Genomic DNA, 27,077 nt, shown 5'->3' with positions numbered 1-27,077 from the left:
ACCTCTATGTGGTCACTTGATGTGGATCCCTATAGTCGTCTGAATCTGATTTCTTCACTTGATTATCAAAACAGAACAAATGTTCCCAATGACAGAATCACAACGTCCTCATGATCTGCTTAGGTAATCCACTACAGTATTAGTGTCTTATTCATAAGGTTTAACCTAAATCTTTGCTACACAACTTGATTCCATTATCATTTGTCCTTTTCTCATTGGCTATTATCTGCATGATAAAACAAACATCCAGAGAATGTGTAAGCAGAAAGGAGATAATGAACCAAAGGTAGCTATTATGTTAGAACTATGTTGAAAACAAGTTTAGTCATGTTGAAAATAGCCTTTGGCCAGGCACGGTGGCTCACGCCTATAACCCCAGCACTGGGAGGCCGAGGCAGGTGGACTGCATGAGCTCTGGAGTTCAAGACCAGCCTGGACAACACAGTGAAACCCCATCTCTACTAAAATACAAAAAAATCAGCCGGGCATGGCAGTGTGCATCTGTAGTCCCAGCTACTTAGAAGGCTGAGGAGGAGAATTGCTTGAACCCAGGAGGCAGCGGTTGCAATGAGTCGCGATTATGCCACTGCACTCCAGCCTGGGTGACAGAGTAAGATTCTGTCTCCAAAAAAAAAAAGAAAATAGCCTGGATGCTGGGAGTGAAAAAATCATCTTAATAACTTCACTGATGCCACTAATATTATTACATGACATTCACACACAAAAAATATGGCCTACATTTGAATGTTTTTATAATTGGCAATAAAAAGTAAAGATCATAAACACTAGTAATTGATTCTATCACTTAGCATGTAATGGAGATGAAATGGGTTTTATTAAGCAATCTTTTACATTTCTTAATCTAGAACCAAACCAAGTGTTATTGCAATTCAGAGAGATTAATTTCATATTAGTGAAAACTTTAACTGGGATACAGACTTGACATAAAAGGAATCAAAGCTTGGAAACTAAGGGAATCAAAGCTTGGAAACTAAGTATAGACTCATATATTAAAAAGCTGTCTAAAAAGTAATATACACCAAAAATATGCCATATATTTCATATGTAATATATGTCTAAAAATAATAGTATTGAGGATGTTTATCTCAACGAATACAAAGGCTTTCATCTACAAGTAAGATAATGCACTGGAGTATTATTTCTTTTCAATTATTTCCTAACATGGAGGGACCACCTCAAAAGCACTGCCTGACTGTAGAAATAGTACTTTATTTCCTGAGGAAGGTACTATAAGAAATTCTGAAGTTTAAGAAAAAGAAGCAGCTAAAATAACAAGGACTATAATATCTCAAATGGAAATGAAAAGACTAAAGGACCTTAACATTTAAATGCCTCTTTTAAAAAAAAAAAAACACACTTTATTGGTATTTTTTTAGTTTCTGCCACATTATTTTTAAATTTAATATTAAAGATATTTTTACTTATACACACAAAAGTAGAGGAAATATGTAATGAGCTGCTTTAAACACATCACACAGCTTTAACAACTTTTGCTATTTTGGATTCTTGTTTCATCCATCTTCCCTAATTTATTCTCACCAAACTTAATAAATTTTATCAAATCAGAAAGTTTTAAAATTGTTCTTTCATAAAACATTTTAAATAGCAGAAGTGTACACAAGTATTATGTATCGCACATACAGAACTATACTATATATACTATATATACTATAGTATATATATAGTATATATGTTATACTATATATATACACAGAACTATACTATGTTGTCAATATTATAGTCTTAATGAGAAAACCTGTTCTACCAACAGCATTGTTCTTTTGGTAAGATAGTACTGGTTATTATTATCAGGTATTAATATTCTTAGGAAATCAGAGCAAGAGATAGGTAGTATATTGGGCTAAAGAAAATAAAACAGTGTAACCACTGAGAAAATTTTTAAATAAGGGATGACACCAAAAATAGCTTAAATAAAGCTTAGTTCAGTTAAAGAAACAAACTACAAATAACAAGTATTTTTACCTAACAATAATGGATTTGCTCCAAATTAAGCTGTCTCTCTCTAGAAGACAATTATCTCAAAATAACAGAAACAAAAATGGAATTCTGAAATGAAAATAAACTGTATTATGAGATATGACTAATAACGTCTCTTAAAAACAAACATAATAGAACTTACACATCGAAATGAGCCTTCACCCATTCAAAACAATCACTCCCAGACTGGGCATGATGGCTCACATCAACAGTCTCAGCACTTTTGGGGGCTGGGGTAGGAGGACTGCTTGAGCCCAGCAGTTCAAGATCCAACTCGGCAACATAGCAAGGCCCTGTCTCTACAAAAAATTTAAAAATTAGCCAGCCATGGTGGCATACACCTATAGTCCTTGCTATTCAGGAGTTTGAGGTAAGAGATCACTTGAGCCAAGTAGTTCAAGGTTATAGTAAACTACAATTGCACCACTGTGCTGCAGCCTGGGTGACAGAGCAAGAACCTGTCTCAAAACAACAACAACAAATAATATGCAGAAGCAATTGTATTTATCCAGAAGCAATATGTATTTATTCTAGTATTGCAACCACTACTCAAAACATTGAGAATTCTTATTTTAAAATTACCTTTAGAGTCTACAGCACATTATTCTAGACATCCTCCCTGGTGGCACATGTTTGTTCCTCAACAGGTGATGAATTTAACTGGAGGTGAGGGTTATTTGGAGCAACTAACGAATAAATGGGGAAAACGAGCTGGGTTTAAAAAAAAGTATGACTATGTAAAACAATAAAGCAGGTTTTGAGTTTATAAGCTGGCTCGGAAAACAATTCCAAAAGAATTCCTAAAATGTCTAAGCAAGCAATATTGGAGTAAGTTTTCCTTAATAAGGTAACTATATGAAGGATAACATCTATTTGGAAGCATATTTTCTTATGTGCTTTATTTTAAAAAATTAGTCCTTTGCCCCATTTTATATGTGCTTAATTTTGCAAGTCACCTCAAATGCCTTTTGGAAAAAAAGTAAAGTATAAATCCTATATAACAGTAGTCTATAGTCTAGTAATCGTTTATTGCTTCATAGTTAAAACTATAAAGAATGAACCTACCAGCTATGCAAATCTATTCACCATAGGCTTTGTCAAGTTCTGTTTATGCTAATCAGAACGCTGATACAATTCAATGAATCTAGCATGAAATTATCACATTTCTTTTCCTTTTTTTTTTTTTTTTTTTTTTTGGATAGGTCTCATTCTGTAGCCCAGGCTGGAGTGCAGTGGCACAATCTCGGCTCACTGCAACCTCCACCTCCCAGGATCAAGCAATTCTCCCACCTCAGCCTCCAGAGTAGCTTGGATTATAGACGTGCACCACGCTCAACTAATTTTTGCATTTTTTTGTAGAGATGGACAAAATGATCACATTTCATCTTCACAAATCTCCTTTAGGGGTTGGGTCCTCATAATATATTCTGATTAGATTTTTACTTTGTTTAGTTTTATGAATGTTTTCTTATTTATTTTTAGTAATAATTTTATTAACCACAGTTATCTTTTTTTTTTAAGGGATCATCTCTTTTTGGAGAGGGATTTTTTTTTTCTTTTTATCTGTTACCCTAGTTTCTCCGTTTAAATACTCAGCTTATTCTCTTACTCTACCCTGTTTGTGGGGGAGGGCAAGAGTCCAAAAACTCTTAAGAAAAAAGATCACTAAGGGAGATCATGAATGCATTCTTAAGTCAAACTACACCTATTTTTCTGTTCTTTAATCTTCAGTTGTATGCTTTTGATCCCTTCACAAACCGATAAATCTCTCAAGAATAAGTCAGAGGGCCAGGCATGGTGGCTTATGCCTGTAATCCCAGCACTTTGGGAAGCTGAGATGGGTGGATCACCTGAGGTCGGGAGTTCGAGACCAGCCTGACCAACATGGAGAAACCCCATCTCTACTAAAAATACAAAATTAGCCGGGCATGGTGGCACATGCCTGTAATCCCAGCTACTCAGAAGGCTGAGGCAGGAGAATCGTTTGAATCCAGGAGGCGGAGGTTGAGGTGAGCTGAGATCGCGCCACTGCACTTCAGCCTGGGCAACAAGAGCAAATTTTTGTCTCCAAAAAAAAAAGTCAGAGGGTATATATAGGTTGGTAGCTTTCACTGACTTAGAAGCGCTCATTCTCTCACACAAATATCTCTTGCACGTGTAGTATGGAAGCCAGTAGGGTGAGGTAACGCGCAAGTTCTACATTTTCCAAGTTGTGAGGAGCATGCCCTGAGTATTATTTCATGAACTAGGACAATGAGAATTTATTTGGTCTTTTTGATAAAGGTTACTTTTCTTGGTTTGTACCAAAGACTTTTCAACAAATACATTCCTTAGAGACCACTCGTCACAGTAAGAACTTCAAACAGATGCAACCAGTTTACATACTATCCATAGTAAGTTCAACTCAGCTAATCTTCCATCTTAATTCATCACTATTATGAAGAGTTTCATCTTTCTTTAAGAAGAAATGCTAAAGCACAAACACCGACCTTTACCTTGTCATTGGTTTCATTAAACAAAAAAAAAGGCATGGCCAGTTGAAGTCTTATGCCTGTAATCCCAGCACTTTGGGAGGCTAAGACTGGTGGACTGCTTGAGTCCAGGAATTAGCAACCAGCCTGGGCAACATGGTGAAACCCCGTTTCTACAAAAAAATTAAAAAATTAGCCAGGCATGATGGCACGAGCCTGTAGTCACTGCTACTTGGGAGGCTGAAATGGGAGAATCACTTAAGCCTGGGAGGTGGAGGTTGCAATGAGCTGAGATCACATCACTGCACTCCAGCCTGGATGACAGAGTGAGACCCTGTCTCAAAGAAAGAAAAGAAAAGAAGTAAACTCAAAATGGATCAGAGACCTAAATATAGGAGTTAAAACTATAAAACTCTTAGAAGAAAACATGGCAGAAAATCTTCCTTATATTGGATTTGGGAATGATTTAACAGCTATGACAGCAAAAGCACCGGCAACAGCAGAAAAAAACAGATAAACTGGACTTCAAAATTAAAAACTTTTGTGCCTCAAAAGGCATGATCAAGAGAGGGAAAAGAAAACCTACAGAATGAGAGACAATATTTGCAAATCATGTATCTGATGAGGGATTAATATCCAGAATATATAAAGATTAATATGCAGAATATGTAACTCCAGTTATTTAAAAAACCTAATTTTAAAAAACTGACATTTCTCCAAAGAAGTTATATAAATGACTAAACACATGAAATGATGCTTAATATCACCAGCCATTAAAGAAACATTAAATCAAAACCATAATAAGATACCTTAACTTCACACCCAGTAGGATAAGTATTATCAAACAACAACAAGAAACCTGAAAATAAGTATTGCCAAGATGTGAAGAAATTGGAACTCTCATTCATGTATTGCTGATGGGGATGTAAGATGTTACAGCCACTGTGGAAAACAGTTTGGCAGTTCTTCAAACAGCTAAACACAGACTTACATTACGATCCAGCAATTCCTATTCCTGGGTATATACCCAAAAGAACTGAAAGCAGGAAGCAGGAACTCAAACAGATGCTTAAATACCAGTGTTCACAGCAGCCTATTCATAACAGCCAAAAGGTGGAGACAATCCCAATGTCCATCAGCAGATGAACAGATAAACAAAATGTGGTATATACCTACAATAGAATATTATTCAGTCTCAAAAGGTAATACACGCTATAGCATGGACAAATTTGAAAAATATTATGCTAAAAGAAATAAGCCAGACATAAAACAAATATTGTACAATTTAACTTTTATGAAATATCTAGAATACACAAATTCATAGAGACAGAAAATAAATTAGAGGTTACTAGCGACTGAGGGGTGGAGGGAATGGGGAGTTATTGCTTAATGGGTATGGAGTTTCTGTTGGGATGATGAAAAAGTTCTGGAAATGGATAGTGGTGAGCATTGTGCAACTTTGTGAATGTGCTTAGTGCCACTGACTTGTATATTTGAAAATGGTTTAGGCCGGGCACGGTGGCTCAAGCCTGTAATCCCAGCACTTTAGGAGGCCGAGGCGGGTGGATCACGAGGTCAGGAGATCAAGACCATCCTGGCTAACATGGTGAAACCCCGTCTCTACTAAAAACACAAAAAACTAGCCGGGCGAGGTGGCGGGCGCCTGTAGTCCCAGCTACTTGGAGGCTGAGCCTGGAGAATGGCGTGAACCCGGGAGGCGGAGCTTGCAGTGAGCCAAGATCGCGCCACTGCACTCCAACCTGGGCGACACAGCGAGACTCCGTCTCAAAAAAAAAAAAAAAAAGAAAATGGTTTAAAATGGTAATTTTATGTTCTATATATTTTACCATAAATTTTTTAAATGCTGGACTTGAGATGTCTGTAGTGACAATACACCAATAGTGCATAATATTTCTTACTTTAAATTGTTTTTCTCACCCATTTAAGCACCTCCAATGCCAGTAAGTTTGGTGAGGATATACAATTGCTGACAGAAATATGATGAGTGCCCTGGACTCTAGTCCAAGTAAACACACCATCTAAAAAATGTTCACTTAAATGTCAAGTGAGTTGAGTCCATTCCAATAACAATAAAACAAGATCAGAGTGCATCTACTATGTTCAAGAGGGCAGGGATCAAAGGTCCTAAGATGCCTCTGCTAGTAGCAAGATAATGCTCTGATTTACTGACACCACGAGCCACTTTCTCTTAACTTCTTCCCTGGTACTCTTAACAGCTTTATTCAGTCACCATTCCCACACTTTAGGTTTGTTAATGCCAAGTGCTTAGGTTTGGGATAACTCCCCAGAGGCTAATAATATGGCCTAGAAAGGAGGGGAGGGCAGAAAAATTCAAAAGAGAGGAACCTAAAATATATTTCCAATCCCCCTAAGATTTTTTAATAGAGAAAAAAATGCACTGTTTAATTTTAGAATTCTTGGTGGGGCACGATGGCTCAAGCCTGTAATCCCAGCACTTTGGGAGGCTGAGGAGGGCAGATTACCTGAGGTCAGGAGTTCAAGACCAGCCTGGACCAGCCTGGCCGACCCCGTCTCTACTAAAAATACAAAAATTAGTCAGGCATGGTGGCGGACGCCTGTAATCCCAGCTACTTGGGAGAATGAGGTGCGAGAATCGCTTGAATCCAGGAGGAGGTTGTAGTGAACTGAGATCACTGCACTGCACTCCTGCCTAGGTGATAGGGCAAGACTCTGTCTCAAAATAATAATAATAATAATAATAATAATAATAATAATTCTAACAACATTTCTAATACAGTACTTATACAGTAATCCTGAGACTTAATGAAGCTTTAAGATTATTTCTAAAAATTAAGCAAAAGAGAAACTATGTTTTAACTATGTGTTCTAAAGATGAAGATTACAATTCAACTGCAAAAGAAAGATGCAGTTTTGCCCTAGGCAGGGTTTTCATTTGGGGGGAAAAATTAAGGACGATCTCTTTTGTTTACAGGTTTTTATCTCTTATTGATATCTCATCTAGAGTTACTGGATAATTTCTGTTCTGAAAGCTGGGAGCAGCATGAGAAATGGAAACTGACCTGAGTTTAAATTCCAGTTATGAGTTTTAACAAATTTGCTAGTTATTGACAGGGTTTAGGACATTTGAACCCAAAATATGGTACCTTGGTATTTAAGAAAACAGAAGCAAGAAGGTCACTCTCACCACCCCATTTCTTCCCTAAAGCAAGTCATAAAATCTAGGAAGAACTGGCCGGGTGCGGTGGCTCACGCCTGTAATCCTAGCACTTTGGGAGGCTGAGGCAGCCGGATCATGAGGTCAGGAGATCGAGACCATACTGGCTAACACGGTGAAACCACGTCTCAACTAAAAATACAAACAATTAGCCGGCCATGGTGGCGGGCGCCTGTAGTCCCAGCTACTCGGGAGGCTGAGGCAGGAGAATGGCGTGAACCCGGAAGGCAGAGCTTGCAGTGAGCCGAGATGGCGCCACCGCACTCCACCCTGGGCAAGAGCAAGATTCCATCTCAAAAAAAAAAAAAAAAATCTAGGAAGAATTTTTATCACCTTCCCCTAAAGCAGGTCATACTACTCTCATTTGAGAGGTATCCTCCTTACACCAGGAGGAAACGAACCTCCTTACCTCTGAAGACCTAGGGACACAGCGAAGAATCTGAATGAACAGAGCTTACTAAATTCCTCCCAGTTTATTACCATTAGATCATACCCCCTTTTGTCCAATCATACTTCTCTACAACTATCCACTTCTTTATCAATCCTGTCACAGAAAATACACAGGTTTACTCATTTCTTCAGGTCCTCATTTCCTTATGAAGGCTCCCGTGTCCCAAAAAACTTACATTAAATTAATCTGTATGCTTTTCTCTCACTGATCTGTCTTTTGTTATAAGGGCTACAGCCATGAACTTCAGATGGGAAGGAAAGACATTTCTTTCCCTTAGACTATATGTAAGTCATTTTATCTGTAGACTTAGTAGCCTTTTTGATTTTTTGACTTTTTGTTTGTTTGAGACAGGGTCTCGCTCTATAGCCCAGGGTACAGGCGCAATCACAACTCACCAAAACCTCAAACTCCTTGGCTAACACCATCCTCCTCCCTCTGCTTCCCAAGTAGCTGGGACTACAGGCGTGCACTACCACACACAGCTAATCTTTTTTTTTTCTAAGTTCCAGGGTACACGTGCAGTATGTGCAGGTTTGTTACACAGCTAAACATGTGCCATGGTGGTTTGCTGTACCACACCCTGCTACTCTTTATTTATTTTGTAGAGATGAGGTCTCACTATGTTGCACAGATGGATCTTCAACTCCTGGGCTCAAGGGCTCTCCAGCCTCCCAAAGCACTGGGATTACCCCTATGAGCAATCATGCCTAGCCTCATTTTTGTACAATGTTGCTAGTAATCCCTACCTCAGCAGGCTGTGGTGAGGATTAAAAGGTACATTGTACATAAAGTACATTTTCTAGTACATGTTCAACAAATGTTCATTCTTATCCTCCTGAAAATTTCTCAGAGAAAAGAGAAGGAGTGGACACTAGCCATGGTATCCACTGATTCTGAAATGATAATAGAAATAAGAAGCTTATTGCTGGATTTACTGAAATGACACAGAATCTAAAGTGCTGGAGCTGGAAAAAAAATGGAATGTACCTCCTTCCAGATTTCCAAGCACAGGATTCACAAGAGAGCCAAAAAACTCAAGCCTTCGTAATTGGGGGGGAAAAAAGTCATTATGATTTCCCAAATGAGTCAAGTTAGAAATACTACATTTTCATAATCCTAAACCTATATTTCTGAAGGGCTTAAATACATATTAACAACTCATCCCCCCACTCCCTACCAGTATGTTGCTGTAGTCTTCCTTGGGGTTAAGACTTCTGGAAATTTAGTAATTCTACATGTATAATTTTTTGTCTTAACTTCATGAAATTTACCACGTTTAGTCTTTTGTGCAACTACAAAAGTTAACTATTTCTTTCTACCTTTCTTATTGCTTCAAAAAGGCAAGTAACTCTCCTTGCATCTATTAGAAGCATATTAATGACACCTCTGTCATAAAGAAATATTTTTTTTTAATTTAAAGAAGGACTTGTTGTCCAAAATCTATTTCCTTCAGCACACTGGTAAACATGCTCATGGAAACATGCTCTGTTGCCAAAATACCCTGTCATTAAGAGCTGCTCAGAAAAGAGCTTTAACTTCTATTAAGTTCACGATCATTTGCAATACTTACACACACACAACAGAGCATTAAACATTCCACTGCCATCTACCAAGCATGCCAGGTTTTTCCGTAATATATAGAAGTGTAAATAAGGTCAATATTGGTATCTTTCTCTTTATTCCTCAGATTTTTTTCCCTTTCAGCTCAAGTTTCAGTGTATTAATACCTTGGTATCACCAGTCAAAGAGTACACTAGTCACTGCACTAGTCATTTTATGTACACTATTGCATTTAAACCTTACACCAAAAGTGTAACCCTACCACATCCCCCCGCCTTTTAAAAAATTAAATGAAGAAACTGAGACATAGGTTAACATGCTGGTGGTCAAGAGCTAGTACAAGGCAGAGCTGGGATCCAACCCAGGTCTACCACACTCTGAGGTTTTTCCCTCCAACCACATAACCTCTAGAGTAAGGATAACAATAAGACTAGTTGGAATGTATGGGACTTATATTTAATATATAATATGTAATTTAATAATACAATAATTAAATTTAATGTAATTATATTTAATATAGTTAATATAATTTAACAGAAAGAGAATTATTCTGCCTTTTTAAAAAAATCACTTTTTTTCCATGAGGCATTTTATTTGTAAATATGTATTATGTCTCTAGAAAAAGAATCCTAGGATTTTCCCTCCTGTGCGTTTTCGTCTTGCTTCTTCATGGTCTATGGTATCAGCTGAGATTGTTAGTACAATGAAACCAAACTGGTGGGATGGAAGCAGATTATTCTACTATTTTTCTAGATCTTTGAGTTGCACATCAAATCTGGGGCTCATCCATCCCTCCGCACTTGTTTAGCCTGCCTGTGAGATTCACAACAATTTTCCCAGCTCTGTGATCATCAATGATTTCAATTCGCCAATGTAACCATGCTTCATCATCACAGTAAAAAAACCGGACAATGACTTTGGAGCACAGCCTCATAAGAACCTGGCATTTGCCTCTCTTTTCGGCACTGTTGATGCTCTTGAGGGCATCAGCCAAGTCATTCATGTGCACCATTGTGGCGGCGTGGAAAGATGATGAAAAGAAAAAAAAAATGACTTCTTACACCCAGATTACTCTCTAAACAGCTGCTGGCTAGCATTTTGCCTCTTGAAGAAACCACATTTTGCAGATTAGCAGTCTGTCAGATGCTGATCTGTAACCATGAGGAGGTAATGTTAAAGACTTTATGTCACTCATTTACTTGGAAAAGAATTTCTCATTTGAAGTCTCAGAACTAGATTTCTGGATTTAATACTATAAAACTAAGTAACAATACTAATAGAAATCACTAGTCTGTTCGTGCCTATTAGCCATTTGAAAAAAAAACAAGCACTGAACAGCCTGAAAAATACCAATTCTGTTTTCTATTTTCACTCTGTTGTCCACTGTTGGTAACAACAAATTCAGCAACACAACATTTTTAGCAGCTGTCTATGCAAATAAAACCAAAGAAACAAAATTCAGAAATAGTATAGATTAGTCCCTTCATTTTGTGGAGAGGGCATAGTTTGATTAAAAACAACTTTCTTGCTCTCTCCCAAGTCCAAAGACCTAATCTTAGATTGGCTTTCAAGATCTTTTTTAGTTTGTTTGGTCCTGGGGTTAGCCTGACCCATCTGTGTGTGTCACATAACCACAAAAAGGCTAAAAAGACTGTGTGCTCAAGTAAGGACCACAAATGAAAACTCTGGGGTATAGAAAGTATATACATGAGAGCAACTTAATACAATAGGAAACTAGAGCACACAACAGGTCTAATTAAGGGAGAAAGAGGCCTCAAAAAAAGGGAAAAGAAAAACACGTATCTGCAGAGGAAGTCAAAATGCAAAGGGCCAAATCCTGATACATACCATGTGCAAAGAATGCCACTAAAGTAACTTGGTGTGAAAGAGGAATTGTAAATACGCTTGATGGGTACTTTTTATATGAAACATAGTTAGCCGGGTGTGGTGGCTCACATCTGTAATCCCAGCACTTTGGGAGGCCAAGGCAGGCGGATCACAAGGTCAGGAGTTAGAGACCAGCCTGGCCAATATGGTGAAACCCCATCTCTACAAAAGATACAAAAATTAACAGGGCATGGTGGTGCATACTTGTAGTCCCAGCTACTCAGGAGACTGAGGCAGAAGAATCGCTTGAACTCAGAAGGCGGAGGTTGCAGTGAGCGAAGATCACGCCACTGCACTGCAGCCTGGGGTACAGAGTGAGACTCTGTCTAAAAAACTAACAAACAAACAAAAAACAGTCCACTCTTGGCCAATGGTAAAGCTAATACATATGGTTCAGTACTATCTAGATTCTTTTTTTTTTTTTTTGAGACAGAGTCTCGCTCTGTCACCTGGGCTGGAGTACAGTGGCCAGATCTCAGCTCACTGCAAGCTCCGCCTCCCAGGTTTACGCCATTCTCCTGCCTCAGCCTCCTGAGCAGCTGGGACTACAGGCGCCCGCCACCTCGCCCGGCTAGTTTTTTTGTATTTCTTAGTAGAGACGGGGTTTCACCATGTTAGCCAGGATGGTCTCGATCTCCTGACCTCGTGATCCACCCGTCTCGGCCTCCCAAAGTGCTGGGATTACAGGCTTGAGCCACCGTGCCCGGCCCAGTACTATCTAGATTCTAAACATGACTTTCATTTATAAACTCACCTGTACTCGGTAGACAAACTACAGTTGACTTGAATAATGTGGGTTTGAACTGCGCAGGTCCACTTATATGTGAATTTTTTATTTTTATTTTTTTGGAGACAAGGTCTTGATGTATTTACCCAGGGGGAAGTGCAGTGCCATGACCACAGCTCATTGAAATCTCAAACTCCTGTGCTCAAGTCATCCTCCCATCTCAGTCTCTGGAATAGCTGGAACTACAGGCACACACCATGATGTCTGGCTAATTTCTGAAAAGTTTTTTGTAGAGACTGGGTCTCATTAGGTTCCCTAGGCTGGTCTCTAACTCCTGGCTTCAAGCAATCCACCTGCCTCGGCCTCCCAAAATGTTGGGATTACAGACATGAGCCACCATGCCCCGCCCTTCAGACTTTTTACAATAAAAGTGTGCCTACCTCTCCTGCCTCCTCTCCTATATCCTCCACCTCCTTTGCCTCTGCTGCCCCTGAGACAGCAAGACCAACACCGTCTCTTCCTCTTCCTCCTCAACCTACTCAACATGAAGATAATGAGAATGAAGACCTTTATGATAACCCACTTCCACTTGATGAATAGTAAATGTATTTTCTCTTCCTTATGATTTTCTTAACAATTTTTGTGGCTAATTTTTTGTAAAAATATAGTATATAATATATACAATATACAAAATATATGTCAACTGACTGTTTATGTTATCAATAAGTATTTGGTCAAAAATAGGCTATTAGTAGTTAAATGTGGAAGAGTTAAGGGTTTTCGATTGCATGGGAGTCAGTGCCTTTAACTCCTGTATTATTCAAGGGTCAACTTTAGTTAAAGCATAATTAATGTACATAATCTCATTAGAGAAATAAAGTGTTAATCTACAATAATACAGACATAAGGAGCTAAATACAAATACTGGCATTCTATGGGTAGCAGATTCAGGATTAATACTGATTTAGGTTCAAGACAACCAGGCAAAATTACTTGTGTCAATAAACAAGATTTTTACATATTTTGTTGCTGTTCTATATACAAATGTTAGTCTTACATAGAAATCTTGCAAATAAACTAATACATAGCTGGCTTCAATTATGGGGATAATTGGTGACAAAGGAATCTTCTCTGAAAAATACTTTTGGTATTAGGCCAGCATTTAGATGAGATGAAGATAATGAAGCTCCCATCAGAATGGATTATGTTATTGAACACTATGTGACATACTTCATTGGGGAAATAAATGACTACCAAACTGTAAGCAAAATAAGAAACATTTTAATACAAGAAAGGCCATCAATTTCTCTTTTAACAAACTACTCTCAACTCTCAACAAACTCCCAACAACCAACTCTCCCACAGCCCCCAGTAACACCTTTACCAAAGGTCTGTATCATTAACTTTTGAAAAATTACAAGTTTAGAATTATTATATATACGGCTTAACATTCCTACAGTCCACATATGTATTTCTGCTTCAGTTACCCTCTTCCTCATTCATTAGTGACATCGAAGTTTTAAATATTTATTTACCACTAATTCTATCAACTCCAGCATTTAACATAAACAACAGGATTCTCAAAACATCATTATTCAAAGTAAATTTTCTTACCTACTAATAGGAACCATGAAAAAGCTGAAAAATCAAAATAAAACCCCTCTGCCCAAAGAAGGTCTTCTGTGGCCATCTTCAGGAAGATCAAAAACAGAGTTTCCTTATGAAAATATCTCAATTTGCCAAGATGAAATCCCACCCCTCATCCTTTCCAAAAAGAAGTCATATGTATTTCCCACATCTGAAAACAAGAAAAAAGAACTTTGAGGTAACCCTATGTAGCTGTTTCCTCAGAACAAATTTAGGCAAATTTACAGTGTGATAAGGATCATGAGCCAATAACCACCTCTCAATGAACACACCATTCCAAAACATGACTTTGAGATGTTATGTTTGACATGTGATGTCCTATGCAGACACTTTAGAAGCATCAATCCTAGGATCACTGTATTATAAGAATTTCACTACATTCTAACTCTGAAAACTAGTAATCTATCTATGCTGTAAGGTAATTATATATCACTCAAAACACTGTTTGCCAGAATAGCCAATTCACAGATTATGCTAGACAGATAGTTTTATAGTTCATTCTATGGTCTCAATATTTGTGTCCTTCAAAGTTCATATGTTGAAATCTAATCATCAATATGATGGTGTCAGGAAGTGAGGCCTCTGGGAAGTGATTGGTGCCCTCTTTTATAAAGGTGGAGCACTTGTGAATGGGATTAGTGCCCTTATAAAAGAGGCCTAAGAGAGACCCCTTAGCACTTCCACCATGTGAGGACACAGCTAGAAGGTGCTTTCTATGAATCACAAAGCAGACAAACCCACATTGTGGAACACTCTACAAAATACCTAGCCAGTACTCTTTAAAAGTCTCAAAGCAAGGCCAGGTGCAGTGGCTCATAACACCTGTAGCTTCAGCACTTTGGGAGGCCAAGGCAGGCGGATTGCTTGAGCCCAGGAGTTCCAGACCAGTCTGAGTGACATGGTGAAATCCTGTCACTACTGAAAAATAAAAAAGTTATCTGGGCATGGTGGCTTGCACCTGTATCTCCAGCTACTTGGTAGGCTGAAATGGGAGGATCACCTAAGCCTGGGAGGTTAAGGCTGCAGTGAACCATGATTGCACCACTGCACTCCAGCCTGGGCAACACAGTGAGACATTGTCTCAAAAGAGAAAAAAAATTCTTATTTTTTAAAAAAGTGTTGGCCGGGCATGGTGGCTCACGCCTATAATCCCAGCACTTTGGGAGGCTGAGGCGGGTGGATCACCTGAAGTCAGGAGTTTGAGACCAGCCTGATCAACATGATGAAACCCTGTCTCTACCAAATACAAGAAATTAGCTGGGTGTGGTGATGCATGCCTGTAATCCCAGCTATTTGGGAGGCTGAGGGAGGAGAATTGCTTGAATCTGGGAGGTGGAGGTTGCAGTGAGCCGAGATTGCGCTACTGCACTCGACCCTGGGAAACAGGAGCAAAACTTCATCTCAAAAAAAAAAAAAAAAAGTGTCAAAGCAATGAAAGAGAAGACTTAGGAACAATCACAGATTAGAAGAGACTAAGGAGATAAGACAACTAAATGCAATATGTGATTCGGCACTGGATCCTAGAATAAAAAGACAACATTAGTGGAAAAATTGATGAAAAACAAAGTCCGTAGTTCAACTAATAATACTGTACTAATGTTAATTTCTCAGTTTTTATAATTGTACTATGGTCAAGCAAGATGTTACCACAGGAGAGAGGAAAGGAGAACTCTCTAAATTATTCTGTAGCTCTTCTGTAGGTCTAAAGTAATTTTTTTTTTTTTCTGAGACGGAGTCTCACTCTGTCACCCAGGCTGGAGTGCAGTGGCGCGATCTCGGCTCACTGCAAGCTCTGCCTCCTGGGTTCATGCCATTCTCCTGCCTCAGCCTCCCAAGGAGCTGGGACTACAGGCGCCCGCCACCATGCCCGGCTAATTTTCTGTACTTTTTTTTAGCAGAGACAGGGTTTCACCATGTTAGCCAAGATGGTCTCAATCTCCTGACTTCGTGATCTGCCCACCTCAGCCTCCCAAAGTGCTGGGATTACAGGCATGAGCCACCCATGCCCAGCCGCGGTCTAAAGTAATTTTAAAATAATAAAAAAAAATTATGTCAAGAGTTAAAAAAAGAATAAACTACTTACTGGTAGACAACAATGTGAATGAATCACAAAAACATGCTGAGCAAAATAAGGCAGACAAAAAGTACGTAATATATATACGTAATATATGATATGGCTTGGCTACGTCCCCACCCAAATCTCATCTTGAATTTCCATGTGTTGTGGGAGGGACCCAGTGGGAAGTAACTGAACCACAGGGGCGTGTCCTTCCTGTGCTGTTCTTGTGATAGTGAATAACTCTCACAAGATCTGATGGTTTTAAAAAGGGGAATTTCCCTGCACAAGCTCTCTTCTCTTGCCTGCTGCCATGTGAGACATGCCTTTCGCCTTTCACCTTCCACCTTGATTGTGGGGCCACTCCAGCCATGTGAAACTAAGTTCATTAACTTCTTTTTTTTTTTTTGGAGATGGAGTTTTACTCTTTTTACCCAGGCCGGAGTGCAGTGGCACGATCTTGGCTCACTGCAACCTCCACCTCCCAGGTTCAAGTGACTCTCCTGCCTCCTAAGTAGCTGGGATTACAGGCGCACACCACCACACCCAGCTAATTTTGTATTTTTAGTAGAGACAGGGTTTCACCATGTTGGCCAGGCAGGTCTCGAACTCCTGACCTCAGGTGATCCACCCACTTGAGCCTCTCAAAGTGCTGGGATGAGCCACCGCACCTGACCTGGCCTAAACCTCTTTCTTTTGTAAACTGCCCCGTCTCAGGTATGTCTTTATCAACCGTGAAAACAAACTAATACAGTAAATTGGTACCAGTAGAGGGGGGCATTGCTGAAAAGATACCCGAAAATGTGGAAGCAACTTTGGAACTGGGTAAAAGACAGATGTTTGAACAGTTTGGAGGGCTCAGAATAAGACAGAACAATGTGGCAAAGTTTAGAACTTCCTAGAGACTTGTTGAATGGCTTTGACAAAAATGTTGATAGTGACATGGGAAATAAATTCCAGGCTGAGGAAGTCTCAGATGGAAATGAGGAACTTGTTGGGAGCTGGAGCAAAGCTAACTCTTTCTATATTTTAGCACAGAGACTGGTGGCATTTTGCCCCTGCTCTAGAGGTCTGTGGAACTTTGAACTTGAGAGAGATGCTTTAGGGTATCTGGTGGAAGAAATTTCTTTTTTTTTTTTTTTTGAGACGGAGTCTCGCTCTGTCGCCCAGGCTGGAGTGCAGTGGCAGGATCTCAGCTCACTGCAAGCTCCGCCTCCCGGGTTTATGCCATTCTCCTGCCTCAGCCTCCCAAGTAGCTGGGACTACAGGCGCCTGCCACCTCGCCTGGCTAGTTTTTTGTTTTTTTTTTGTTTTTTTTTTTTTTTTAGTAGAGACGGGGTTTCACCGTGTTAGCCAGGATGGTCTCGATCTCCTGACCTCATGATCCGCCCATCTCAGCCTCCCAAAGTGCTGGGATTCCAGGCTTGAGCCACCATGCCCGGCCTGGTGGAAGAAATTTCTAAGTAGCAAAGCATTCAAGAGGTGCCTTGGGTGCTATTAAAGTCATTCAGTTTTATAAGGGAAGCAGAGCATAAAAATTTGCAGCCTGACAATGCAACAGAAAAGAAAACTCATTTTCTGAGAAGAAATTCAAGCCCTGCATGGAAATCTGCATAAGTAACGAAGAGCCTAATGTTAATCACCAAGACAATGGGGAAAATGTCTCCAGGGCATGTCAGAGTTCTTCATGGCAGCCCCTTCCATCACAGGCCAGGAGGCCTCAGAGGAAAAAGTAGTTTGATGGGCCAGGCCCAGGCTCCCCATGCTGTGTGCAGCCTAGCGACTTGGTGCCCTGAGTGCCAGCCGCCCCTGCCATGGCTGAAAGGGGCCAATGCAGAGCGGGGGCCATGGCTTCAGAGGTTACAGGCCTCAAGCCTTGGCACCTTCTATGGGGTGTTGAGCCTGCGAGTGCACAGAAGTCAACAAGTGCGGTTTAGGAACCTCCACCTATATTTCAGAGGATGTATGGAAATGCCTGGATGTCCAGGCAGAAGTTTACTGCCAGGGTGGGGCTCTCATGGAAAACCTCTGCTAAGGCAGTTCAGAAGGGAAATGTCAGAGCCCCCACACAGAGTCCCTACTGGGGCACTGCCTAGTGGAGCTATGAGAAGAGGGTCACCGTCCTCCAGACCCCAGAATAATAGATCCACTGATAGCTTGCACCGTGCACCTGGAAAAGCCACAAACACTCAACACCAGCCCGTGAAAGCAGCTGGGAGGGAAGCTGTACCCTGCAAAGCCACAGAAGTGGAGCAGCTCAAAACCATAGGAATCCACCTCTTGCATCAGCGAGACCTGGATGTGAGACACAGGGTCAAAAGAGATCATTTTGGAGCTTTAAGATTTGACTGCCAGACTGGATTTCAAACTTGCATGGGCCTGCACCCTCTTTGTTTTGGCCAATTTCTCCCATTTGAAATGGCTGTATTTACTCAATGCCTGTGTCCCCACTGTATCTAGGAAGTAATTAACTTGCTTTTGATTTTACAGGTTGATAGGCAGAAGGGACTTGCCTTATTTCAGATGAGATACTGGACTGTGAACTTTTTTTAGTTAATGCTGAAATGAGTTAAGACTTTGGGGGACTGTTGGGAAGGCATGATTGGTTTTGAAATGTGAGGACAAGAGATTTAGGAGGGACCAGGGGCAGAATGATATGGTTTGGCTGTGTCCCCACCCAAATCTCATCTTGAATTTCCACATGTTGTGGGAGGGAACCAGTGGGAGATAACTGAATCATGGGGATGGGTCTTTTAAACCTTGCTGTTCCTGTGATGGTGAATAAGTCTCATGAGATCTGATGGTTTTAAAAAGGGGAACTTCCCTGAACAATCTCTCTTCTCCTGTCTGCTGCCATGTGAGACATGCCTTTCACCTTCTGCCACGATGATGCGGCTTCCCTAGCCACGTGGAACTGTAAGTCCATGAAACCTCTTTCTGGTAGGGCTCAGTGGCTCACACTTGTAATCCCAGCACTTTGGGAGGCCAAAACAGGCAGATCACCTGAGGTCAGGAGTTCCAGACCAGCCTGGCCAACATAATGAAACCCCGACTGCCCCCTGCGTCTCTACTAAAAATACAAAAATTAGCCGTGCATGGTAGCTGGCACCTGTAATCCCTGCTACTCGGGAGGCTGAGGCAGGATAATCACTTGAACCCAGGATGCGGAGGCTGCAGTGAGCTGAGACTGCACCACTGCACTCCAGCCTGGGTGACAGAGTGAGACTCCATCTCAAACAAAACAAAACAAGACAAAAATCTCTTTTGTAAATTGCCCAGTCGCAGGTATGTCTTTATCAGCAGAGTGAAAACAGACTAACACACTATATGTTTCTATTTATATGAAAATTTCAATAAATTGTCATTATCCAAAATGATAATTTTAACATTTTATGCCTATACATATATGCATGCTTAGGTCTGAATCTTGGTTCAGGTACATCATAACTAAATGTCCTTGGACCAAGTGCTTAATCTCAGTCATATGTAAAATGAAGATGATAGTAGTAACTGCTTCAAAGAGTTTCTGTAAATATTAAGTAACAGATATTCACATAACAGAATCCATGTGTTAAATGAGATAATCTATATAAAGCACTTGGAACAGGTCCTGGCATATAATAAGTACTTAATAAATGTTAACAGTTACTGTTAAATATACACAAAGTATATTTGTGTGTAGACTAGGAGAAAGCATTAAAATATGAAGTGGCATTGCAAAAACCAAAAAGAATAAATCACAAGGTGCATTCAAGTTTAGAGACAGATTCAGTTAATTTTTTTTTTTTTTTTTTTTTTTTTTTTGAAACACGGTCTCACTCTGTTGCCCAGGCTGGAGTGCAGTGGCACCATCTCGGCTCACTGCAACCTCTGCCTCCCTGGTTCATGCGATTCTCCCACCTCAGCCTCCTGACCAGCTGAGACTATAGGCGAGTACCACTATACCCAGCTAATTTTTGTATTTTTTGGTAGAGACGGGGTTTCACCATGTTGGGCAGGCTGGTCTCAAACTCCTGTCAAGTAATCCGCCCACCTCAGTCTCCCAAAGTGCTGGGATTATAGACATGAGCCACCGCGCAAGGCCGATTCAGTGACCTTTTCAATATACAAGATAGTTTATTTTTTCATTATTCTGTGGGAATATACAATCATCTCAGTTTTCAGTAACAAAATGTGCCAGGCACATTATAGATTCTCAATAAATACTTACTGAATTGAACTATTTCAATGTAATGAGATTGTCGTAATAACCAAGGGAAAAATGTTTGTCACTTTTTGACACTATTAACTTCTATTTCTGCTTTAGATAATCTCTTTCAGCTACCAAATTATCTCACCATTCCTTTCTCTAGAGAGCTAGAATTCTTGAAAGAAGAGACTATAGGATTTTCTCCCCATTTGAACAGCAAGATCTACATTGAGAAAGTAGACTGCTTTCCCCTGCTTTCTGACAAGTACTCCTAAAAGTGCCTGTGACCAATCAAAAAACATTAAATGCTGCAAAAATAAGCTTAAGGCAATAGAAAAACAAATAAATGACAAAAGAGTATGGAGGGAAGAGAAAAATTCAAATCAGGAACTGTGTATATTTTTAATGTATTATTTGTTGGTAAAAAAAATCATGGCCATATCTATGTGGCAAGTACCCCCATAATTTCATTTTTGAACATGTATTATTCATTTACATTTGTAGCCTAAATTGAACATCAAACTGCGATTTCTCTAATTTGAGATGGACAAATTAGCACTGTTATATTAATAGTTCCTGAGAAGTGTCTTTATACATTTTAAGGTTTTTGTGTAAAGACAAAATTTTTAAGAGACAATTTCTGAAAGATTCTGTCAGTTTCACACACACGTGCAAGCACATATGCTCAACTTGATCCCACCTCCCCACTACTTCTTAAATTAAATGCATTTTCATGAGATTGAAAATATTTTACTAAGTTCTGGAAAGATGTTATAACTATTGATTAATACATTGACTCAAATGTATCTTAGAGAAGGAAGGGAAAAACAGCACAGTGCTGGTGGTAAGGGCTATAGGATAATGAATAAAGCTAATGGTTCTAGTTTTTTGTTTGTTTGTTTGGTTGGTTGGTTGGTTGGTTGGTTGGTTGGTTGGTTGGTTGGTTGGTTGGTTTCAGAAGCTATATAATTTATTTAATAAAAAAGGATGTGGAAACTTAAACACAAAGTTTACACAAATAGAAGACCGTAAGATGGTACCCAATGTCCCACATCCTAAGGACAAAACATGCTGATGAAAACATCTACACAGACTAAGGATTCTACAAGTTAAAAAAGAAGTTCATCTTTCCCATGTTTGTCATGGGGTTTCAGTGACTTCTTGCCCAGTCCTCCATCTAATTGCAGCTAACCACTGGGAAGACTGGCTAAATTCCTGCATATACCCTAAGTACAGAAAAGCAAGTCTAGTACATCTCTGAGTTTTTTGGGTTTTGTTGTTTTTTTTAAGTTCTGGGATATGTGCGCAGAACATGCAGGTTACATAGGTATACATGTACCATGGTTTGCTGCACATATAAACCCGTCATCTAGGTTTTAAGCCCTGCATGCATTAGGTGTTTGTCCTAATGCTCTCCCTCCCTTTGCCTCCCACCCCCGGACAAGCCCCAGTGTGTGATGTTCCCCTCCCCGTGTTCATGTGTTCTCAATGTTCAACTCCTACTTATAAGTAAGAATATGCAGTGTTCGGTTTTCGGTTCCTGTGCAGTTTGCTGAGAATGACGGCTTCCAGCTTCATCCATGTCCCTGCAAAGGACACAAACTCATTCTTTCTTATGGCTGCGGCTCTAGTTTTTTAAAAGCCTTATACGTATTATGTGTGCAATCATTTAAATGGAAAATGAACACATTTCCCATCTGTGTTAATAACAACATATTGTCTGGGCGTGGTGGCTCACGCCTGTAATCCCAGCACTTTGGGAGGCCAAGCCAGGTGGATCACCTGAGGTCAGGAGTTCGATATCAGCCAGGCCAACATGGTGAAATCCCATCTCTACTAAAAATACAAAATTTAGCCGAGTATGATGGCGCACACCTGTAATCCCAGCTACCTGGGAGGCTGAGGAAGGAAACTCGCTCGAACCCAGGAGGTGGAGGTTGCAGTGAGCCCAAATCGCACCATTGCACTCCAGCCTGGAAGACAAGAGTGAAACTCCATCTCAAAAAAAAAAGTAACATTAAAATTTTTAACTGATACAAGTTTATCTGTGGCAAAGTAAGAGATACAAAATCTCATACCTAAAGAATGGCTAAGAGTAAAAGTCAAAAATGCCCAAATATATGTATCAATGTATGATTTTACCATATTATTTCTTACCAGGATCTCTAAAAGAGTAAAATTTAATACTTTTTCTATCTATGTGTGCAAACTCATGAGCCAAATCTCAAGGATATCTGATAATTTCAATATTCATAAATCTTAGTGGAAGCAATCTGATAATAAAAGCTTCTGGCAGCCAAATACATGATTAAGTTAGCAAATGTTAATTGAATTGCCTACTGTGAACCCACTGTGTTATACCCAAAGCAGCAGTTCTTAAGCAATCAGAAATTGCTACTCACCAGCAAGGGTATAATCCATATCAAAACCAAAACACTTTATCTTTTCCATGGCTAAACTTCGGTTCACAAACACCCTATAGAAAATAATAAAAAATAATATCTCAACATTGGAAAATAAATTCTCAAGTTTAATAAAGTTATTTGGCTATTTTTCTAGGTTTTCTCATTTATTTATTTTTCCAACTGATTTTTTAAACTTTTAAAATTATATATTAGGATGTATAACATAACATGCTGTTTGATATACTTATCTTGATACACATATACACAGTGAAATGATTAATACAGTCAAACAAATTAACATACTCATTATCCCATATAGTTACCTTTACTTCTTTTTTCTTTTTTTTTTTGTGGTACAAAGTACTTAAAATCTATTGTCTTGACAAATTACCAGTACATAATACAATATTATTAAATATAGCCCTCATGCTGTACATTAGGCATTCATCCAACATAACTGCAACTTTGAACCCTCTGATCTACATCTTTCCATCCTTCCCCCACATTGTTTTGTTTTTGTTTTTTGAGGCAGTCACTCTGTCACCCAGGCTGGAGTGCAGTGGTGCAATCATGACTCACTGCAGCCTCAGCCTCCTAGGCTCAGGAGATCCTCTCACCTCAGCCTCCCAAGCAGCAGGAACTATAGACACACATCACCTAGCCTGGATGATTTTTTAATTTTTTGTAGAGACAGAGGCTCACCTATGTTGCTCAGGCTGGTCTTCAACTCCTGGCTCAAGCAACCCTCCCACCTCGGCCTCTCAAAGTCCTGGGATTACAGACATGAGCCACCACGCCTGGCCTCCAATCACTGTTTTGCTCTTTGTTTCTATGGTTTCCTTTTTTGATTGTTTTTTTAGATTCCACATGTGAAATCATGCAGTATTCTTTGGTGTATCTGGCTTATTTCACTTAGCATAATGTCTTCTAGGTTCATCAATGGTGTTGCAAACAGTAGAATCTCCTTTTTTAAGGCTGAATATTCCATTGTGTGTATATATACCATAATTTCCTTATCCATTCAGCCCATCAACAGATACTTTGTTATTTTCCATCTCCTGGCTACTCTAATGTTGCAATGAACATGGGAGTGCAGATAGCTTTACAAAGTGGTGATTTTACTTCCTTTGGGAATATAACTAGAAGACCTGCTGGGTAATATGGCAGCTCTATTTTCAATTTGTTTAGGAAGCTCTACAGCATTTTCCACGGTGGCTGCATCAGTTTACATTGCCACCAACAGTGTACAAAGATTCCCTTTTCACTGCATCCTTGCCAACATTTATTTCTTACCTTTTTGATAAAAGGCATTCTAATAGGTATGAGATGATAACTCATGGTGGTTTTGATTTGCACTCCCCCTGATGATTAATGATGTTAAGCACCTTTTCAAACACCTGTTAGCCATTTGCACGTTTGCTTTGGAGAAATATCTATGCAGGTCCTTTGCCCATTTTTGGGTTATTCCTTTTATGGTTACTGTTTGAGGTCCTCATATATTTCAGATATTAATCCCTTATCAGATATATGGTTCGCAAACAGTTTCTGCCAATCCATAGGCTGCCTTTTTACTTTGCTGTTTCTCCTTTGCTGTGCAGGAGCTTTTTAGTTTGAGGTAGTCCCACTTGTTTTTGCCTTTGTTACCTGTGCTTTTGGTGTCCTAAACAAAAAAAATCACTGCCAAGACCAATGTCAAGAAGCTTTTCCTTTGTTTTCTTTTAGACCTTCTCATTTAAATACCAATATTAAAATCCATAAAAATTATTCAAGGCCGGGAGCAGTGGCTCACACCTGTAATCCCAGCATTTTGGGAGGCCAAGGCAGGCAGATGGCTTCAGCTCAAGAGTTCAAGACCAGCCTAGGTAACATGGTGAGACCCCAATTCTACAAAAAATACAGAAATCAGCTGGGGATGGTGGTGTGCACCTGTGGTCCCAGCTACTTGGGAGGCTGAGGTAGGAGGATTGCTTGAGTCTAAGAGATCAAGGCTATAGTGAGTCAAGATCACACCACTGAACTCCAGCCTGGGTGGGAGAGTGAGACCCTGTTTCCAAAAAACATAACAAATAAATTAAAAATTTAAAAATATTATCCAAGTCTTTCCTATACAGAAAATGAAATCAGATATTATACAAAAATATACAGATTTGTGTATTGTGTCCTGGCATTAAAAATGCCATGTATTCAAGATTTCAAAGAAGACGCTCTCCTTTCCAAGTCTGAACCCATAAAATAAGATTACTTTTGGGATTTTATAACTCATTCACTTATTAATTTATAATTTATTTAATAAACAAGTAATTTAAAGCCCACTGAAGATATATAGATTCATTAAATAAATAGCTACTATTATACCCAGATACTGTGATTAAACAAAAGACTGTATCAGCCCTCATGAAACTTATATTGTAATTTACTCTCTTTATCCTTGAGGAACTCAGCCTACTAGAAGGGAGACTTTTAAGTAATTTCAGCAATTCAGTAAGTACTATAAAATCACATGGAGGAGAGAGTACCAGTTGTTTAGAGAGGTCAGGAAGAAATGTTTGAACTGAATCTTAATCAATCAGTAGTTTTCCAGTAGGAAAACGCAAGAAAGGCAATGCAGGCAAAATAACCAAGCACGGAAAAGGTTTACAGTAAACTACAGATCATTTATTGTGGCTGGAGTTGAGAAGCTTTCTTTGATTTTGCTTCTGTTTGTTTTCACAGAAACAGGTTTTCCAGGGGGCAAGCATGGGGGAAGGAGCAATAAAAGCTATGGAAGGTTAGCAGGGGTCAAAATCATGAAAATTTTGTAAGCCACATTAGGGAATTTGGACTTTATCCTGCATTTAAGACCAAAATATCAGATTTTAAGGAAATGAAATAATCAGAAAGATCACTATGAAGACATAGGAAAAACTGAACATATAATAATATGGTAGATCATCAGCATGATGGTCTTTCAGGGTAAGTTTTAATCATCTTTAAAAATAAGGGCCAGATGTAGTGGCTCACGCCTGTAATCCCAGTACTTTACAAGGCAGGCAGATCGCTTGAGCACAGGAGTTCGAGACTAGCCTAGGCAACATGTCAAAACCCCATCTCCACAAAAAATACCAAAAAAAAAGCTAGGTGTGGTGGTGCATGCCTGAAGTCCTAGTTACTCGGGAAGCTGAAGTGGGATCTCCTGAGCCTCAGAGGCAGAAGCTGCAACGAGCTGAGATTGTACCACTGCACTCTAGCCTGGGTGACAGTGAGATCCTGCCACAAACAGGAAAAAAAGCAAGAAGAAAAGAAAGGAAGAGCCAGGCGCGGTGGCTTATGCCTGTAATTCCAGCAATTTGGGAGGCTGAGGTGGGCGAATCACGAGGTCAGGAGTTCAAGACCCGACTGGCCAACATGGTGAAACCCTGTCTCTACTAAAAATACAAAAATTAGCTGGGCATGGTGGCGCATTCCTGTAATCCCAGCTATTCAGGAGGCTGAGACAGGAGAATTGCTTGAGCCTGGACCCAGGAGGCAGAGGTTGCAGTGAGCCGAGATTGCGTCACTGCACTCCAGCCTGGGCTACAGAGCAAGACTCCGTCAAAAAAAAAAAAAAAAAGAAAAGAAAAGAAAAGAAAGGAGGAAAGGGAAAGGAAAGGGAAAAGAAAGAAAATAAGGTTATCCTTTCCACCTGATCCTCAGCTTGGTAGCCAAAGTTAAAACTTCATGGCTTCTCCTCTTCTGACCAAACCTTTTCTTTGCCTTCATTTCATAAGTAACTATAAGAAATTCGAATGATATAGATCAGTGGATCTCAAAACTGCAGTGTACATCAAAATCACAATCACCTAAGTAACTTATTAAAAACAAAAAGCTTGGGCTGGGCTCCCCCATCAGTGATCTAGGTCAATGGTCTCCAAAGAAGAGTAGCTGCACTAAGGGATGCAAAAAGCCTCCACTGGGATACAAAAAGAAAATATCAGATCTTCTATTGATATTTACCTCACCATTTAAAAATGCCTAATTTGTATATATATGTTTCTTATTTATTTTCAAGACATAGTCTTACTATGTTGCCCAGGCTGGAGTGCAGCGGTGTGATAATGGCTCACTGCAGCCCCAACCTCCCAGGCTCATGTTATCCTCCTACCTCAGCTTCAACCTCCCAAGTAGCTGGGACCATAGGTACACACCACCATGTCCAGCTATTTTTCTTTTCCTTTTTTTTTGTAGAGACAGCCTTGGAGACTTTTTTAAAAAGGAGTTTGAGACAACCAAGAGTGGTGGCTCACGCCTATAATCCCAGCACTTTGGGAGGCCAAGGTGGGAGGACTGTTTGAGCCCAGGAGTCTGAGACCAGCCTGGGCAATATAGTGAGACCCTATCTCTACAAAAAAATAAAAAATTACCCAGGCAGAGTGGCACATGCCTGTAGTCTCAGCTACTCAGGAGGCTGAGGCAGGAAGATCACATGAGCC

The 27,077-nt window shown here is 39.7% G+C and overlaps 1 protein-coding gene across 10 annotated transcripts in view; it reads right to left on the bottom strand.

Annotated features, from left to right (window-relative positions):
• NT5C2 (5'-nucleotidase, cytosolic II) overlaps window positions 1–27,077 on the bottom strand; it is a 106,409-nt gene that overhangs the window by 27,924 nt on the left and 51,408 nt on the right. For all 10 annotated transcript variants that reach the window (XM_030941375.1, XM_030941373.1, XM_030941380.1 and 7 more), the window contains exon 3: window positions 22,627–22,700. Coding sequence is in view for 2 of the 10 variants with exons in the window: in XM_010356189.2 (XP_010354491.1) it covers window positions 22,627–22,700 (74 nt within the window). In the remaining 8 variants the exon portion in view is untranslated. The remainder of the gene's footprint in view (window positions 1–22,626; window positions 22,701–27,077) is intronic.

This window comes from Rhinopithecus roxellana, chromosome 11 (assembly GCF_007565055.1).
Source record: "Rhinopithecus roxellana isolate Shanxi Qingling chromosome 11, ASM756505v1, whole genome shotgun sequence".
Classification (NCBI taxonomy): domain Eukaryota; kingdom Metazoa; phylum Chordata; class Mammalia; order Primates; family Cercopithecidae; genus Rhinopithecus; species Rhinopithecus roxellana.
This window is presented reverse-complemented; position numbering and strand designations above follow the sequence as displayed.